Here is a 17,891-nt window from a genome sequence, read left to right as displayed (position 1 = left end):
AGAGAGAACAGAGTTGAATAGGAATTGTTCATCTCCCCCATAGAGGCTCTACTGCATGAACATCACAAAGCTGGGGCTTTGCAGTTTGGGAGTATCATCTTACCAGGGATGATGAGACCACGACAGATGGTAACTGCTTTATGTGGCATCATCTCACCTCCCCCTCCAAGAAACCCATGGAACCACCATTGAAAATTCCAGCAGGGGATTAATACTGACTGACTCATGCTCTACATCTCAGGGGCAGAGTATGTGTGCACAGGCAGTCAGCCAATGGCAGCAGGGAGTATCAGGGAAGAACAGACCCTCCAGGAAGATGCTCCAGGACCCACAGGGTTTCCCTCAATATGTAAACAGAGGGAGTTGCCACAGGAAAAACAAAAGGCTGATAACAAGGAAAACACTGAGAGGGAATGGTTTTCTTTTCAATGTCATAAATAGAGATACTAGATTCTTACAATACAGTACCAGAATTATAAGAGCCAAAATATAAACTGGAATGAAACACTATTGGCAGGAGTTTGTTTCCATAAGCGCAGGAAGTAGACTTTCCCACAGATCCAAGCATTACACACCCCATCAGTTTTAAGACTATAATCCCTCCACTAGCATCTCCTGTGTGAAAGGAATATGAATCAGATCTACTTACTCGTTTCTCTCCAGACTGATGACTAGTCGCTTACTTTCAGTTTGTATTAGAAACTTCATCAGTGCTGGGTGACTCTGAAAAATGAAAAAGATGACAACTAAGTTCAGTCTCTTAGGGACTGATGCTGCAATGTGCTAAGCACCCAAATCCCGCTGTATACAATGGCAACTCAGGGAACCTGGCACGATAGGGCCCTTATTCCTTGAAGGGAGAATGTAATGTTGAGAGACCATTAACTTTTTGCAATGCAACAGCTCATAAGCAATATTTCTCTGTTAATAAACAGAGAGAACGGCAGTATGGCAATCAGCAGGGTATCACACTTGCTTCACAAAGACAGATGAAAGACTCTATACATGTTAAGCAATTATATCACATGTACTCTTCCTGAGATCAGACTGTGGCAGGAATATAGCTCTGATTCAGTTTGTAAGACAGAACCACAGCAGTACATTGCAGATCAGTTTCTGGAGGCCTTCTGGAATGTTCCCAATACAATTTTGAAACAATCTTTTTCTTCTCTAAATGTTGGTATAACATCTTGCCACAAATGCCTCATGAAAGCTTAACATGAGCTGAATCAGCCTTAGGCTTTGTGGGGCAGTTTGCAATTAAGATGTTCATAGTCACATCTAGTTCCCTCCTCACCTGTAACCAAATCTGCGGTGCTAAGATTGGGGAGTCAGTTATATGGCTCCAGTCAAAATACTTGTGTACTTGAAGCTTGTGCTTAAGTACTTTGCTGAATTAGGGCCTACAGTGTTGACCCCCGGGGTAACATAGACCTATGACCATCATTGGAACTTCGCTGGGAAGGGCAGCACTGCTGAATTAATTTATTTTTCCCTAGTAATATGTGCACATTTTAACAGGTATTTTTTATAAGCTTCCTATAAAAGAAAACAAAACTCAAACAAAAACAAACCAAAACACCCAACCTCTCCCTCCCAAGGTTTTTAACTTAAAAAAAAACCAACCACCACCACTGCCATTCCAGACCGAGTGATCAGAAATAAAGAAAAATAATAATCACAACAATCTCTGTGAAAACAGACAAACTATTTGATCTCTCTAGATCATAGTTAGAGCATGCACAAATAATTAAGAGAAGGACTTTCTATACCAGATGTCAACTGGAGAACAGCACCAAAAAATTAAAAAACCCACTCAGGACTTCTAGATTTTATTTCCAGCTCTGACACAATTACTGGGCAAGATATTCAATTCTCTGTTCCCCAGTTTCCCAATAATAATTCTTCCCTATATCAAGGAGGTATGAGGCTCCATTCATTAAATAAGAGATCCTCAGAGAGAAGGCTAAAGGCCTGAAGCAAACTATTGTAAGATTCTAGGAGTGTGGAGGAGTGGGCATTAAAACTCAACTGTGATGTTCCACTCTATGTGATTTTTTTATGAAAATATTCTAATGAGTGTGAATACAATGTAACTGGAATATGCCTCATGCAAAAGGTCTCTTGTAAGGTATCATTACAAAGCTTATAATCTACTGAGTGTTGTCATCCTATTTGTATAAAGGTATCATTCTTGTATCTGAAACTAGAAATATGAAATATAACTTTGAGGTCCTATTGTAATTATGCAAAGTGTTTAATGGTGGCTTGGAACCTTCATGGCTCCCATTAACCAGGACAATTGGTTGTAAATGGCTCTGTTTACTTGTAAGTCTTCCTGTATACCTGTGTGCTGGTAAAGGCTGCAGTCATGAGAAATCCCCTAGCTACCACCTGAGCTGGAACAAGGATGTACCAGGGGAAAGGATTGGATCCAGATTAGAAAGGAGTCTAGTCTGTGAAAGAAGCTTATTGGAACTTCTCTGAGAGTGAGATTTCATCTGTATTCAGTTTCCTACTGTATTAGGCTTAGATTTGTGTGCTTTATTTTATTTTGCTTGGTAATTTACTTTGTTCTGTCTGTTATTACTTGAAACCACTTAAATCCTAATTTTTATACTTAATAAAATCACTTTTTGCTTATTAATTGACCCAGAGCAAGTAATTATTACCTGGGAGAGCAAACAGCTGTGCATATCTCTCTATCAGTGTTATGGAGGGCAAACAATTTATGAGTTTACCCTGTATAAGCTTCATACAGAGTAAAACTGATTTATTTGGGGTTTGGATCCCACTGGGAACTGGGTGTCTGGATGCTAGAGACAGGAGCACTTCTTAAGCTGTTTCCAGTTAAGTCTGCAGCTTATGGGAACATGGTTCAGATCTGGGTCTGTGTTTGCAGCAGACTGGAGTGTCTAACTCAACAAAACAGGGTACTGAAGTCCCAAGCTATCAGGGAAAACGGGCTCAGAGATAGTCTCGGCACATCAGGTGGCAGTCCCAAGGGGGTCTCTGTGACCCAACCCATCACAACTACTTTGCCTAGTGAGCCAGTAATTCTTGAATACTGCCCTTGAATGCTGAATTACAGTTTACATGTGCAAAGTCAGTCCTAATACAAAGCCCACATTTATATTAAGGACCACGTGATCATCTTGCTTGGTGGGAAGCGTTGTCTATTGGTCAGGGGATTAGGCCCTATGACATGCAGAGAGCAGTTTTGGTAGGGGAGCCCAGGCCCTCCAACTCCACCAGGCTCCGGCCCAGGATCCTGTGAGGGTGACCAAAGGGACTGACAGCCAGAAGCGCCTTAAGACTGCCCTCCCTGGGCCACTTCCTACAACCCATCTAATGTCCAAAGTTTACAGCCTGTAACAGGAAGATGGGAAGGGGATCAGCTCATCGCTTGGCACCTCTTCGCAGCTGGTGGTGGCGTGGCAGCTCTCTCCCTCTTGGGGTGGCCAGGTCTGTTCAAAGACTCTCCCCTTCCAGGGTAGTCCAAATACAAAACAAGAGAAACTAACACAAACAAACAGTCAGTATGCAAAAGAAGGAAATGCCTCCCTCTCAGGGTATAATGGAAGCAGGTGCTCCCTTCCCTCAGCCCTTTCCTCAGAAGCTGCCAGGTAGCGGTCCTTTCTCTTCCCTTGTCTGCCTGCAAGTGAGCTGCTCTACTCCCTTTTATCTCCTCCTCCAGTCTGTGCATCTCTTACACGTGTAGTGGGGCAGAGCTGGCTAAACCCAGAGCAGTTCCTTAACCCCTTGTTGCCAAGTGTCGGATTGGTATATCCATCACAGACCATTTATGCTCAGTTTGCACCTTAACAAATAAGCTTCACTGAATTGTTAGACAATACTTTCTTGTTTTGAAATTCTGTTTGTAGTTTAAGAGAGTCAAAGGATCACCTGCACATTTAATTTACTTTTTGAAAAACTATCTAAATTTAGGTCAGTCAATCAGAGCTGAAACACTTGAATTTTAGTGATTTAGCATTTCACTGATTTATAGAAAAATGCTTCCAAATTTCTGATTTATGGACTAAAGAGTCTGTACTGCCTCAGTTTGACTGAATGACAGCATGTCTTTGACGTATAATTATTTATAAGTGATTTAGAAAATCACAACCCTTTATTAAAATTGAAATCATTATGGCAAGATTGCTATATGTAAGCATGTGGGAGATTGAGGCGGAATTACAAATTCACTATATTAAAAACCTGGCAAAACTCCAACTCTCTCAAACACACGATTAAGTACAGACTGGACTTTTAAAAAGAGATGGTCACTTCCATCTTAAATCATTTGTTTCAAACATCACTAGTGCAGATTCACGTGCAGCTTTTTTCCCCCCTTGCAAAACAGTAACAATATTAAAATACTGTGTCCTAGTGTACTTTTCAATAACTAGATCCCTCTACAACAGTGGTTCTCAACCAGGGGTCCAGGGCCCCCTGGGGGGCCATGAGCAGGTTTCAGGGGGTCCGCCAAGCATGGCTGGCATTAGACTCACTAGGGCCCAGGGCAGAGAGCCGAAGTCCCGCCACATGGGACTGCAGCCAGGGGCTCTGAGCCCCACCAACCAGGGCCTTAGCAACTTAGCTTCGCAGTGCCCCCATGGTGTGAGGGGCCCCAGGCAATTGCCCTCCTACCCCCTAACGCCAGCCCTGGTTTTTATATGAAGAAAAACAGTTGTGGCACAGCTGGGCCATGGAGTTGTTATAGCATGTCAGAGGGACCCCAGAAAGAAAAAGGTTGAGAACTCCTGCTCTACAATACCAAATAAATGCTTCTGACTGCAGCCTTGGCATTCACCAGACACATGGGAGTCATTTATTTGCATGAATATTTAGAGGTAATTTTGATTACCACTTTAATATTAGTGCACTGATTCCAAAGCTCAGGAGATATGCACACCATAGAATTTAAAAGGACAAAACAGAATTAACTATAATGTTACACAGTAAGGAATTAAGATATTGCAGCAGCATAATGGGTTCTCCTAGCCTTAAAGCCCTTTAGTTAATATGTAAATGATGGATATGTTTATTCATGAGCTCATAATAAAATTTCATTGACAGTCAATTAACACTACCAGGCTGTGATATAAAAATGATGCAGAGAAGAACGTACCATCAAAAGATAAAACTGTCACTCTTCAAAAGGTGCACAGGTAATTTAAATAATACTTCATCCATAATAAGTGAGTCCTTCTCTCACTGCTAGAGAAGGATGGTCCAGTGGTTTGGGGTCTAGCCTAGACCATGGAAGATCTGAGTTCTATTCCCTACTCCTCCATAGACTTCCTAAGTGATTTATGGCCTTGCTCCTGATCTGGAAAATAAATGGGGCTAATAGCACTTCCCTATCTCACAGGGATGTTGAGAGGATAACTACACCGGAGATTGTGAGGTGCTCAGATATTGTGATAACAGAGGCCATATAAGCACCTTACATAGATATATTTTAAATGTGCAATAGAATCAGGGATTATTCTGAAGAAGGTGGGTTTTAATGTATAAACCTCTGAAATATGCTGAACATTATTATTTCATAGGAAGTTATGTTAATGTTCCTCCAAACTGTTAATGAATTTGTTTTTGAAAGTCTTTCAAAACTGTATATGTTTCTTGCAAAGCATAATAATTTCCACTTTGAGACAACTTTTTTAAAATGCATTGCAAGATTCAATAGAAATCCCACTCGCGATAAACGCTGATGTCAGTTAAATGGTTTATATTTTCTGCTTAGAATAACCAACAAAAAAAACCACCACATTGTTGTGGTATGTAAAAAGTGTTATGTACAGTCTCTTTTAGAAAGAACCAAAAAATATTTGCAGACATTTGTTGCAAGACACAAGCAAAAAATAATGAGTGATATAGACCATTAATTTCCATGCTGACACCACTTATTCCATGTGCAAGATCTTTCAATATTACAAAATGTGAAACTAAAATGCTTTTATTAAAACAATATCACTTACACGACAACAAAAAACTACAGACATGCCAAGTCTATAACCACTTTTCCAATTAGCCTATTGCTTTCGGACCTATTCTATTGGGATATCCCACCAATCCACTGCTTTTTCCAGTACGCAACTAGTACTCATGAGACCAGAGAATGGTTTGTGTGTTAAGAAACAGCCCTGACCCTAAGACGTTTAAAGTATTCTGTTGTTTTCCTCACTTCTCTCCTAATTCAAAGTACCTACATTAATTTCATTATGCGCTCTCACATGACATAATTCTAAGGCACATACTTCTCTTAGCTTGTACTTGAATTTTTTTTTTTTTTAAAGTGTGCAAATTTATAGTCAACTGTTTTGTTTTCGTTTCTGGTGTTTGTTTTTTTCCGTAGGTTTGAATTAGGATTAGTGCAATTTATTTAGTAATCTGAGAAAAAAATATTGAAACACTGAATAAATGGTACACAATTTGAATTAGACCTTCAGTTGAGGCCAAGCAGGAATTACTCTGACAAATCTCCTGAAAAATAGATAAAACAAATAATGGACAATTTAAATCATCTCTTGTGAATGAGATGCTAGGCTACTGTTGACAGAAACAGACCAAAAGAGAAAAAGATATGACATATCCAAGAGCCAACTGGCAGGGAACAAACCCTCTCATTTCTTATAATGGAACTAGAATCATTATGCATGTCTACCTGATGAGTAGAGTAGGCAATGACTTTTAGATTTATTGCTCGTCTGGAATATGAATGATTGAGAAATACAAGTGCAATACTGTGCCAAATGAAAATGTAAGTTGACTAGGAAACATCATTTGTTCCATAAAAAAATCCTGGCTTCAAAAATTCCATGCTCCTGATTGGCTAAAAGCAGTTGCAACTTGTGATGATATCCATCATTGGCTGGAACTGTTTTTATAAACAACTGCTTCCTGGTCTGGACTTATTCCCTGGCACTGAAGCTGCCTTCAGGAGAGCTCTCCTGTGGTCATTCTGCATTTAACTTTCCTCTTCAGATTTAAATTGAAAACTGCAGGCAGAAGAATTTTGAAGTAAAACAATTAATTAAATATTGTTTTTAGACATCACTATTACGTTAAAAAACAATCACAGGAAAGCTCTCCAGGCCTTATGTTGTGAGAAAGCTCACAGCTCAGGGTCAGAGCCAATGGCTGTGGCTTTCTGATTTTTGCTCTGAGTAATGACACAAGTGGCCTGAGATTCAGGACCAGGATTCTAGATCATTTCCCAACAAGACATCTACTGGTATTCGAGTGAAAAGTTAGACAACAGCAAGGATAGTTTTGTGGTTAAAGCATTAAATTGGGTTTCAGGAGACGCAAGTTCAGAGCCCATCTCACACAGGATGTCTGTGGCTAAGTTGGGATAACACATTTAGGGTACACCTATACTGCATCTGGGAGTGAGCCTCTAGTCCAGGTAGACTTCCAAATGCTGTGGAGACATATCCTATAAGTACAGCAGTCAGGGCCGGTGCAATCATTTAGGCGACCTACGCAGTCGCCTAGGGCACTAGGATTTGGGGGGTGCCATTTTCTTAGGCAGCGACCACAGCGGCCGGATCTTTAGCCACCCGGTTGCCGCCGGCATTTAGGCAGAGGGGGCTGGGGCAGGGGGGCGGGGGGGGGGCCGCCGGGGGGGGGGGGGGGGGGGGGGGGCAGGGGAACTCCCCGGCCCAGCTCACCCCTGCCCCACCTCCTCCCCGAGCACGCCGTGGCTGCTTCACTTCTCCCGCCTCCTAGGCTTGCGGCGCCTAAACATCCTTCCACCGGCCCTGACAGCAGTTAGCACAATGCATCCCCTATTTTGATTGGGACTTCTAGGCAGTACTGGAATACAAATAAAAAATAATAATTGGTATGTATATTATTCTATATTCACTGGCACTTGTTTTTGTCTTATGCTTCAACTGAACCCAATGTTGGTTTGTTAACAACAGATCCTTGAACCTGTCCCTGTCTTTGATGGACTGACTAACCAGCAAAGATGCAATAGCCATACAATCATCTTCAGCTTTCATGTGTGAAAATATTAATGGAGTAGATTTATTCAGCATGTTTGTTGCATCCATACTGGAAGTTTAATTACAAAGGGCATTACACAGAGCATAGTTTTGTTGCAAAGTAATCTACGAAAAAGTATTATTCAGAGCTGGACTACACCTTGCTTGGGGCTGCAGGTTTGGCATTTACTGTAATCATGCTGCAGTGCTGTTAGCTTTCCCCTTGATACTAGCTGTCAGGATAGAAAACTTCTATATAATTTTATATTACATCTGAAGGAAGAAGAAGCTGATGGAGTGGCCACTCCTAAGTTATAGGACTCTGTACTTTCTTCACTATCAAAAGATTCAACATTTTTATCTGATTAAGATAAAGGAGTTATGCTGGCACTACCCTATCTAAAAAAATGTTTTATTAACATTTATATAATAGAAATAAAAGAATGTCTAAATAAAAGGACTAGAGAAATACACAAAACCAACTTGAAAGTTGAAATGTCTTCTATAAAATTTCAGATATCAATATTAATAAATTTGGGAAGTCCAAATTTAAATTGTATAAAATGTCAAATCCCATAGTTGAGTACAAATCATCAGAGTGTACAAAGCATGTAGACACATACATTTCTATTGTATTCATCCAACTGCCAATTTAATGACAATATGTGGTATATTGATATAATAATCAGGTGCCTGTGTCTCAAAAAATGCCACTAATAAACATGGATCCAAAATAGACAGGCAAACTTTGCAGCAACAAAAATGAGCTCATAGACCTTCACATTCAATGATTAATTGCATGGGCTCTACTTCAGGGGAGGAGAAATCACCTTGTAAGACACAAGCACATGAAACTAGGTTTGGGGGGGGGATGTTTCATCCTTGTGCAAAGCTTAGGTCAGACATACATATTACTAGGTTTGCCCACAGCTGCCTGAATGTGATTTCCCCACAGAATGCACCAAGCACATGCAAATGTGGAAGATGAATGTCATTTATTTTGACAGAGTTGGCTAGAGCCAAGCAAGTCTGGTTGTTGTCATGTGCAATATTTGTAATACAGCAACATGAGTCGGTGCAAAGGCAAAATAATGTGTGCTTAATGTAAGTTAAGAAATAAGAGGAGAGGGGAAGCAAAAATCTTAGGAAGATAAATAAACAAGAATAAAACTCTAAATGAAACCAAAAATCTTCAGAATGAAACCAAATAGATATATCATTTAAATTTCAGTCAGCAATTAATTTCTGACTGGTGCATAAATCACTCAAGACAATATTTAGAAATTGGCTCTGCTTCTGTGATTTGCAGACAGCTCTTTGGTTTTGTCAAGGTCTCGCTAAGACTCATCTAGTGCCTGTTTAACTCAGTCTTTGCTGTTTTGAGTTGAAAGTGGTTTGGATCCCTAACACATCACAAGAACCTGCCAATCGCCCCAATATGGTAATGAACACTTACTTTTTTCCCCAAGTTTGGTCTTAGTGGAAATCAAGTGATGTAGTTCTTATGAGAATTAAGGTACTGGGCATTTACTTTCAATAAGAGTTGGGGGCTTAACTTCATCAGGCTCCTTTGAAAATACCAGCCTAAAGTTCTGTGGGCCTGATTCAAAATGGAAAATTGCTGTTGACTCTGAATCAAATCTTATAGCTCTCATTCAGCAAAGAACTTAGACACCTGTTTTCTTCAAAGCACTTAGCAGGTGTCTATGTGTTTGCTGGATAGAGCGTATATGCCTAGAACAAGAATGTACAACAATCCCCAAACACCACCCTACGAGAATGCCTCCAGCCTGACCTGTGGGAGCACCTCTACTGGTGAATAACTAGTTCAGCATCTGTGCCAATTCTCTGGAACTCTGCTGAGATTGCCAGTAACAGTGACAATGTGTGTCAACTTTAACATGGACACTTGTCGACTAGGAACTGGACTGAGACCCCCATTTCCTTTCAACTATGACAGGTCACCAAATGGTAACTATTTTCAGCAAGTACTTACCAAGGTCACATTCTAACTGATAATCTGGTGGTCAAAGTAAAGTATTGTACAACAGGGCAGTTTGAGGGTTTATGGGGTAAGCACTGTGATGGGATTTACAAACCTCACACTGACCTGTAAAAGGTCAGTGAACTGCTGTGAGCTCCATCAGCCGCAACCACTACACCTGAAGTGGACATCAAGCCTGAAGGATGGGGCTAAAAAGGGGACAGCCTGCTTAGTTGGGAGCTGGCAGGGAAAGGGAGCAGACCAACAGCTCTAACTTGGGGAAAGAAGCCAGGTTGGGGCCAGGAACTGATAAAATTCTTGCTTGTCATTGTCTTCATTGAAGGAAGGTAGGCTCTGACATGGGACTCTGTGTGTACCTGGACCTGTTAGCTATTAAGCAGGATTCAGCAGAGTCAGATCCACCGGAAGGGAAGTGAGGGGACAAACACCACCAGAAGGGCTAAGAATTAAGTCCACCTAGGACAGAGACTCCATTATTTTGTGTTTCTTTTGGACTATGGTGTTGCACTCTGCCACCCCAGAAGAAGGTTGAATTTTTGTTGTGACCAAGCTGGCAGCAGACCCACAAATGACCCGAGCAGGCTAGAAACTCCATTTGAGAAACTGAGGTAGAGCAGCTGCAATGTTTTGCTCCACTACAAAGAAGCATTTAGGGAGTGGTGATGCATTGACAACCTAGTAGAGAATGTGAGCACTCACTAGATCCCTGGAATCAAGGGGATATTGGAACAAATACAGAAGAGCCAGTGGTAGAAGGGAGGTAACTAGCAAGCATTTTCTGGTGTCCTCCCCCTACCCTTTTGTTTGGAGGAGGGGTGGTATTTATGAATGAAAGATGGAAGACATTCTATGCCTGATGGCAGTAGGCCAGCAACACAGGAACAGCAGAGGCAGACCTAGCCCATCCACATGTAAACTTCTAGAAAACCTGCAGGAGACACAGCTTGCTGCTGAACAGCAGTGGCAGAGGGCGGAGCACCAGGAACAGCTCCTAAAACAGCTGGAGAAATAGGCTTTAAGAAATCTGATGATCAGGAAAGGGTACCTCAGGCAGGCCTGTAGCTGGATCAGCAAAGCTGGGTCCAGAAGATGACACTGAGGCCTTCCTGCACATCTGTGCAGGTAGCCAGTGTGGCCAGCTGGGAGGAGTCATCTTGGGTGGCCACAGGATCCCCTGATGGGAGTGGCTCAGGCAGCATATCAGGCTGAGTAATGAATAGATGGGCTAATATGCAGCTATTTTGGGCTCGCTGGGCTTGACTCAGGAGAGGTATCAGCAAAAGTTTCTGGTCAAACTATTCCCACAGAGAGTATGACCATGGATAATAGCCCAACAGTTTTGGGACCGCATGAGCCGTTGGCTGGCTCCAGAGACAAACGCCACAGAAAAAAATCACAGACCTAGTGGTTCAGGAGCAATTTCTGCATATTCTGCCTGTGGGAGTACAAATTTGGGTCAAGTGGTTCTGGCCAGTGCTGGTGAGGCGGTGGAGAAAACGGATACCTATTTGGAGGCCGAGCTGCCTCAGCAGTGGGCCAGACCAAAGGATGCCCTCTCAGGTAAGGCAAAGAAAAGGAAGAGATCCAAGTGTGTGTGTGTGACACACACACACACACACACACGTGGACTGCTGGGGGTCTGGGGAGAAACTAGTAAAGACAGTGTGTGTCCTGGGTAACCTTAAACCAAGGGTAACAGAAGAATTAAGAGGGCCCCAGTCAGTTCCAGATCTGACCATTCCCTTGAGGACATTTAGGGAAGCTCAATGGTATGCTTCTGATGTGGGCATCCTGGCACACATTGGTTTTTGATCTCTGTAAGAAGTACAGACATTCACTATAAGGGTAGTATCATGTTTATTTTCTCCTCTAAGCTCCTGAAAACAATTAAACACAAATAATCAAGGTCAGACATATGCATTACCTCACAGGCCTACCTCCCAAATGTTCCTCATTTGCATAGACTCCAAAATTAACTATGTTCCACACAAATCAGGAATTCAGAATTAAGGAACTTAGGTTACAGAAAGACTTACACTACGGGGCCTAAATCCCACATCATTTTAAGTTTTCTGTACAAGGGACATCTGTGTCCCTTATTTGTCACACACTGATGTTCTACATCGGGACCCTGGAAGGTTGAAAAGTATGTTTACAGATGTCAAACTTCTATGTTGGATTACATATCCTCACAACATATGATAGCACCTACCTAAAAGAGAGAAGTGTAAGAAGATCCATCAGAGCCAAGACTACCTGGGGAATCAGAGTGATAACTAAAATGCAACTCAACAAAACACAAGTTCTCCAACAAGCGTATCTGTTTAAGATAATTACAACAGAGTATTACAAATGGTTTGCACTACTTTCTACCCTAGGAATATTTCTCTCTCCTATTAAAAACTTCTTTCTAAACTAAAACCATAGGAAATGAAACAAACACGGAATACTCCATGCAAACATCTGTAGAACCAAATGATATTTCATGCAGACAAAGAGAATAAATATTTAGATTTAGTTGATATTGTTTTGCAAGTTCCTTAGGGTAGGGAACTCTACTGTGTTTTGTAAAGTGCAGTGCACTCATCCCTCTAGAAGTAAATAACTAATAGCTAAAGAGAACACAGGATTTTTAAACATAATTCATTTTTAAGGAAGCAGCAAAGAACCACAGTCCTTTAACACTTTGACATGGATGAATTCAATGTAGGAACCTGAAGAAATTCTTCACAACACTTAAAAAAAAAAAAAGAAAGAAAAAAGAAAAAGATTTTCTTTCTGAGACATCAAAAATACTTGCAATCCCAACCTTTATGGGATGATAAATGTGCACAAAAATGCACAGTAAAAAGAAGGTTACACCATTTTTTCCCCTTAATGTCTGGAAAGGCATCATATCCAATCTAGGACTTTCTCCTCTCCTATTATACTTGGGCAATTTGAAGTCCACAAACATTCATAACTTCACCCTTCCATTTATGCTTCCCAAACTGTAAGTCCGCCATAGACATAGCTAAGGGTTGTTCACAAACTGTGGGCCACATGCTATCCCTCTATTAGATGTACACAGTAGCTACATGTGGCATGTTGAGCCCAAAGCAGTAAGGGTGGGGAGAGCAGCAGCTCTGATGCCTTTCCTCTTGCTTTTCAGCCACCACAGTAGCCCTGCTGTGGAGTTGGGGTTCCATGATTCAAAAAGGGAGAGAGTGAGAGGAGCCAGGAGGAGCTGCTGAATGCATCTTGCTTCACCTCAGATTTCCAGCCAAAATTCCACTCGTCAGAGATCCCTCTATATATCTGCAATCCCAGCCCGCCAGAATTGTTCTGGAGTCTCCAGGAATTAAAGATTAATCTCTAATTAAAGAATATGTCATGTGATGAAACCTCCAGGAATGTGTCCAGCCAAAACTGGCAACCCTACCCCCCATTGATAGATTTCATTGCAGACAGTTGGCTCCACTTGGGACAGCATCCAAAGACGTTCTTGCTCTCTGTAGGCATCCCAAGATCCATGTTTAGGTTTAAAGGGTGGAGCGCCATAAAAATTCTTATATAGGCAGGGCAGGCAAATCCCTCAACCTGGGAGGAAACTTCCATCTATCCCAGTGGAGTTCTCTCTCATGAAGTCAATGGAGCCATGACAATTTAGACCAGCTAAGGCTCTGGACTAAGGTTTCATGACCTCTGCGCAGGAAAACACATGAGGGCACCATGCCTATTTGGGGAAAGACTACTTTACTACATCCTTTTCAAGAGACATCCTTCTTAATCTTTTCAAAATAAATATTAACTATCTGAAACAGACAATCGGAACAGCATGAATCAATTTTGCTCTTGAAAACAGAATTAGAGCTAGGGAGCATGATTTCCCACTCACAGTGATTTTACACTGTTGTAACTCTACTGAGTTGCTGATGTAAGAGAAGAATTGGGCCCAAAGATTTAATTCAACAGTCAAACTGTAACTTTCGTGATCATCCCACGAGGAACTATACTAAACCATATCAAAGTGTTTCTGGCCAAGCATACAGGAATGCACAGAAACTTCAGAAAGTTAAACTTTTAAACTGTCAAGTGTTTTCTTTTGTTGTTGTTGTTTATTAGTATTCAACTGAGCAGAGAGCCCAACCTCATTCCTAAAATGGCTATCCCATTAAGGTAAAGCCTAAGTATATAAGCTAAAAATAGGTAAATCAATACCCTATTTTCACAGCAAGCTTTGAGATAAAAAAACCATTCAGGGATATCTAAAACACAAGTTGTTGGAGTAAGACTAATGAAATATGAAAGAGGGACCCAATCCTGTGAACACTTAGACTAATAACCACTATGATTAGGAATAAGTGTTCACCTTCCATAGGGCAGGGCCCAATCCTATGATTTGCTATAACAACATGAAACATCCTGTCAGAGATAAGGAAAACCCCACCTGAATCCCTGCAATAAGTATAAACATAAACCATTGTTCAGTGTGTACCAACTGTCCCTCTCTGTGCCTCAACTATATATATATATGGAGATATACCTACCTCATAGAGCTGGAAGGGACCTTGAAAGGTCATCAAGTCCAGCCCCTGCCTTCACTAGCAGGACCAAGTACTGATTTTTGCCTCAGATCCCTAAGTGGCCCCCTCAAGGATTAAACTCAGAATGCTGGGTTTAGCAGGCCAATGCTCAAACCACTGAGCTATCCCTCCCCCCAACTACAATGAGTCTGCTATAGCTTCCAGGGTTGCAGGGTTCTTTTCCCGTTGATGACCAAGAAAGACAAGTTATAGACATTTACCTTTACTAGGGACCATTTAAAAGAAATTATCTCTAGAATAAAGAGTTAGACTTTTACTCATTTCATGACAAAACTTTAGGCTTCTGTGAACAGCTAAAGATATTCCTCCACAATGTTCATTTGGTTGTAAAAACAGAATAATGACAATAGTTTATGTGCTGCAGTGGAAATGAAGCCTCCCAAGGAGGATGATAAAGCTGCAATGGTTATCTCAAGATGCAAGTGAAATAACCCAATGTCATCTACAATATCATCTTTCATTTTAGTGTATTCCTTCCAAGTTATTTTATCTCCTGATTGTTATGGTCCCAGTGGCCAGTGCTAAAGAGCATAAGCAACAGAGGACAGAATACATTTGGAGAAAAATATAGTGCACTGCATTTATTTTCAATAGACACCTACTTTGAAGATGAATTGCACAAGGGAGAAGACAATTCAGGTTTGCCAAGAAAAGAAAAAAATCATATACTTGTGACAGAGAAGGATGTGTCTGCACCAAATTGTGAACTCCATTTTATCTTGTAATCACTTAGTTCTACGTGCTGAACATACGTACAACAGTCTATTGCAAGTAGGGAAAGTGTTTGTCGCCTCATTGAAGGACTGTCACTGAGAAGCCACCACAACCCAATGTAGGGCCTTTTTTCCCTCAGCTGCTGAACAAACACCATGGAACAATGGATTTTCTAAGAAGGACAGCAGAATGGCTGATAGATATGCAGCTTCTCAGCCTGGGCACATGGAAAAAGGAGAGAGACTATACTGAAGGGGGGAGGTTGAGTCTCTGAGCAGTGGGACAATCATTGCTACATGGAAGCTGAATGTGTGTGTGAGAGAGAGAGAGAGAGAGAGAGAGAGAGAGTGCGAGCAGAAGGCACTGTGCCCAGTCTGAATGCTGACAAACCTCAGCCTTATGTGTAAAAGGTGAAATTAGCCACAGGGAGGGTCTTCTCAAGACTTTTATTTTTTCAAAGAGCTGTAACTCTCAAATGCTTTGAAGTGTGAAGTGAATGTGGTTAAGACATTCTTTTCCTAAGCTTGTGTTCCTTGCTTTCATGCCATGTTGTCCCCAAAAGAAGTTAAACTAGAAGCCAGAGTGCCCACAGCTAGGTGGGATTCAGTGGGCGGAGGGCAGGTATGTAAACAACTGGGAGCCTCAGGAGGGCTGAGACACTGGTTCAGGGGTCTAAGGTGCTGGACTGAAGAATCCCACATCCCAGGGAAAGACTCAGACTCAGACAAGAGGTTCTAGCCTGGGAGTGTGACATATAGACCCCTAGCTAGGAACAGCCCAGTTAGAAGCACATGGACCCCAGCAGTCAGGTCTACTCAGAATAGTCTGGTGGCTGTACGGGGAGTGCCCTATGTCAGGAGTCATGTCCTAACCTGACATTTCACTAACAGGTGACATTAAGATGAAAGACTAGATTTTGTTAAAAGTAAAATTCATAGTTATTATACAGTATTTATACTGCATGTTTGACTCACACCTGTTCACTTCGCTATCAAACAGACAAATGAAAAATACATCATTCTTGAAACACATTTTGCTCTGCTTATACAATGCTTTGCCTAAGCCTCTGCAGGAAAAACAAATATGTTATTTTATAGTGAAGTCTTACAACACAAAACCTTAACAGAGCAGGCGGTGAGAAAGCAATAGTTTTCTATCTGGGTAGTCTTAGTTATTAAACAGAACTTGTTACAGAAGATCCTCTGTAATCTGAGTAATTGTAATGGGAACAAGCAGCTGATGATAACCCCACCAATTTAAAAACTAGGCAAACTTCTTTGATAAACTCTCTCATATAAAGATTCACATTTAGTAGATGATCCATCATGCATAGCGTTAAAAGTAAAGTTCATTTCCCTTCCTCTAGTGACAGAGTATACTATGATCCATTTTTAGTGCTGCCTTCTGCACAAAGAAGGATCACCATACTGTAAAAATGAACACAGTAAATCAAATTCAAACACTGACTAGGTAAGTCAAGGGCTATGCGCAGCAGCTTCTCACACAATGCGAATTGTATTCACCACACCTCTTGCAATATATTTTCCCAACTGCCAAATCCTTTAGCACACTCCACCACCCCTAGACCCCCCCATGTCCAGGACTCCAGCACACTTCCCCAAACCTGTAACTGAATAATAAACCTGACAATAACGTCAGCACCCTACAAGTGTCTCCTCTCCACCCCTTTGAAGGTTGCTTATTATTGCACACATTTATAAGACACCCATCCTTTTAGCATTTGGGCATGGGGAGGGAAAAGGTTTACAATGAACATTACACTGCTTGAAGGTTCACATTTATAAGAATTAAACAACTCCTTGATCATTTCTCAAAGTGCTGAGTTCTTGTCTGCCTGTCCTGAGAGAGGAGTACCTGTGCCCCTTGCCATACAACCCATATGTTGTGTTGGGAGAGGGGGAAGAAGAAACCACAAACAGATGGGAGATAGCAGAGCATCAAAATAAATAAGTTGCTGTTGGGCCCTGGCAGTAGTGGGGAGCTGGTTTGGGAGAAGGGGAATGTCCAGGTGTGCTCAGGTCCATGGGGGCATACGTGGGGGAATCAGAGGGTTGGGATCAGTAGACTGTGAAGTCAACTCTGAAATCTGTCCACCTGTCATCGGCCCCCTGATCCTCACACTCTCCTGTCTCAGCATGGCATTTTCCTCTCCCAAGGAGGGAGAACCAAAGCGGTTGGAAGGAACTACTCCCAGGGGAATTCTGCACCACTGTGCATGCACAGAATTCATGTCACCCACGGATTTCTTTGCTTTCCCACAGAAAAATTACTTTCTGACAGGGAAGCAAAGGGAAGCTGCAAGAGCAGTCACACAACAGTCTTAGCAGAGCACGTGCATCATTTCAGGTACCCAGAGCAGCCGGCGGAGAAGTAAACCACTGCAGGGCTGGGGACACCCCAGCCAGTGGCTCCTACCCTGAGCTGCTAGTCCCAGCGGGGCTGGACGCAGGAGAGGACAGGGTCTGAAACCTCCCTCAGCTGCAGGAAGCTCAACACCCTCCCCTGGTTTCTACCCCCATCACTCCTCAACTGTGAGGGGAGGGGTCACTGTACAGGGAGCTGCTCCCT

The 17,891-nt window shown here is 41.9% G+C and overlaps 1 protein-coding gene across 1 annotated transcript in view; it reads right to left on the bottom strand.

The window, feature by feature from the left end:
* The window catches only part of ADAM12 (ADAM metallopeptidase domain 12), a 308,866-nt gene that overhangs the window by 236,490 nt on the left and 54,485 nt on the right, over window positions 1-17,891 (bottom strand). Inside the window, exon 3 of the mRNA XM_034775646.1 lies at window positions 650-723. Within this exon, the coding sequence (XP_034631537.1) occupies window positions 650-723 (74 nt within the window). The remainder of the gene's footprint in view (window positions 1-649; window positions 724-17,891) is intronic.

Source organism: Trachemys scripta, chromosome 7, assembly GCF_013100865.1.
Source record: "Trachemys scripta elegans isolate TJP31775 chromosome 7, CAS_Tse_1.0, whole genome shotgun sequence".
Lineage (NCBI taxonomy): Eukaryota > Metazoa > Chordata > Testudines > Emydidae > Trachemys > Trachemys scripta.
This window is presented reverse-complemented; position numbering and strand designations above follow the sequence as displayed.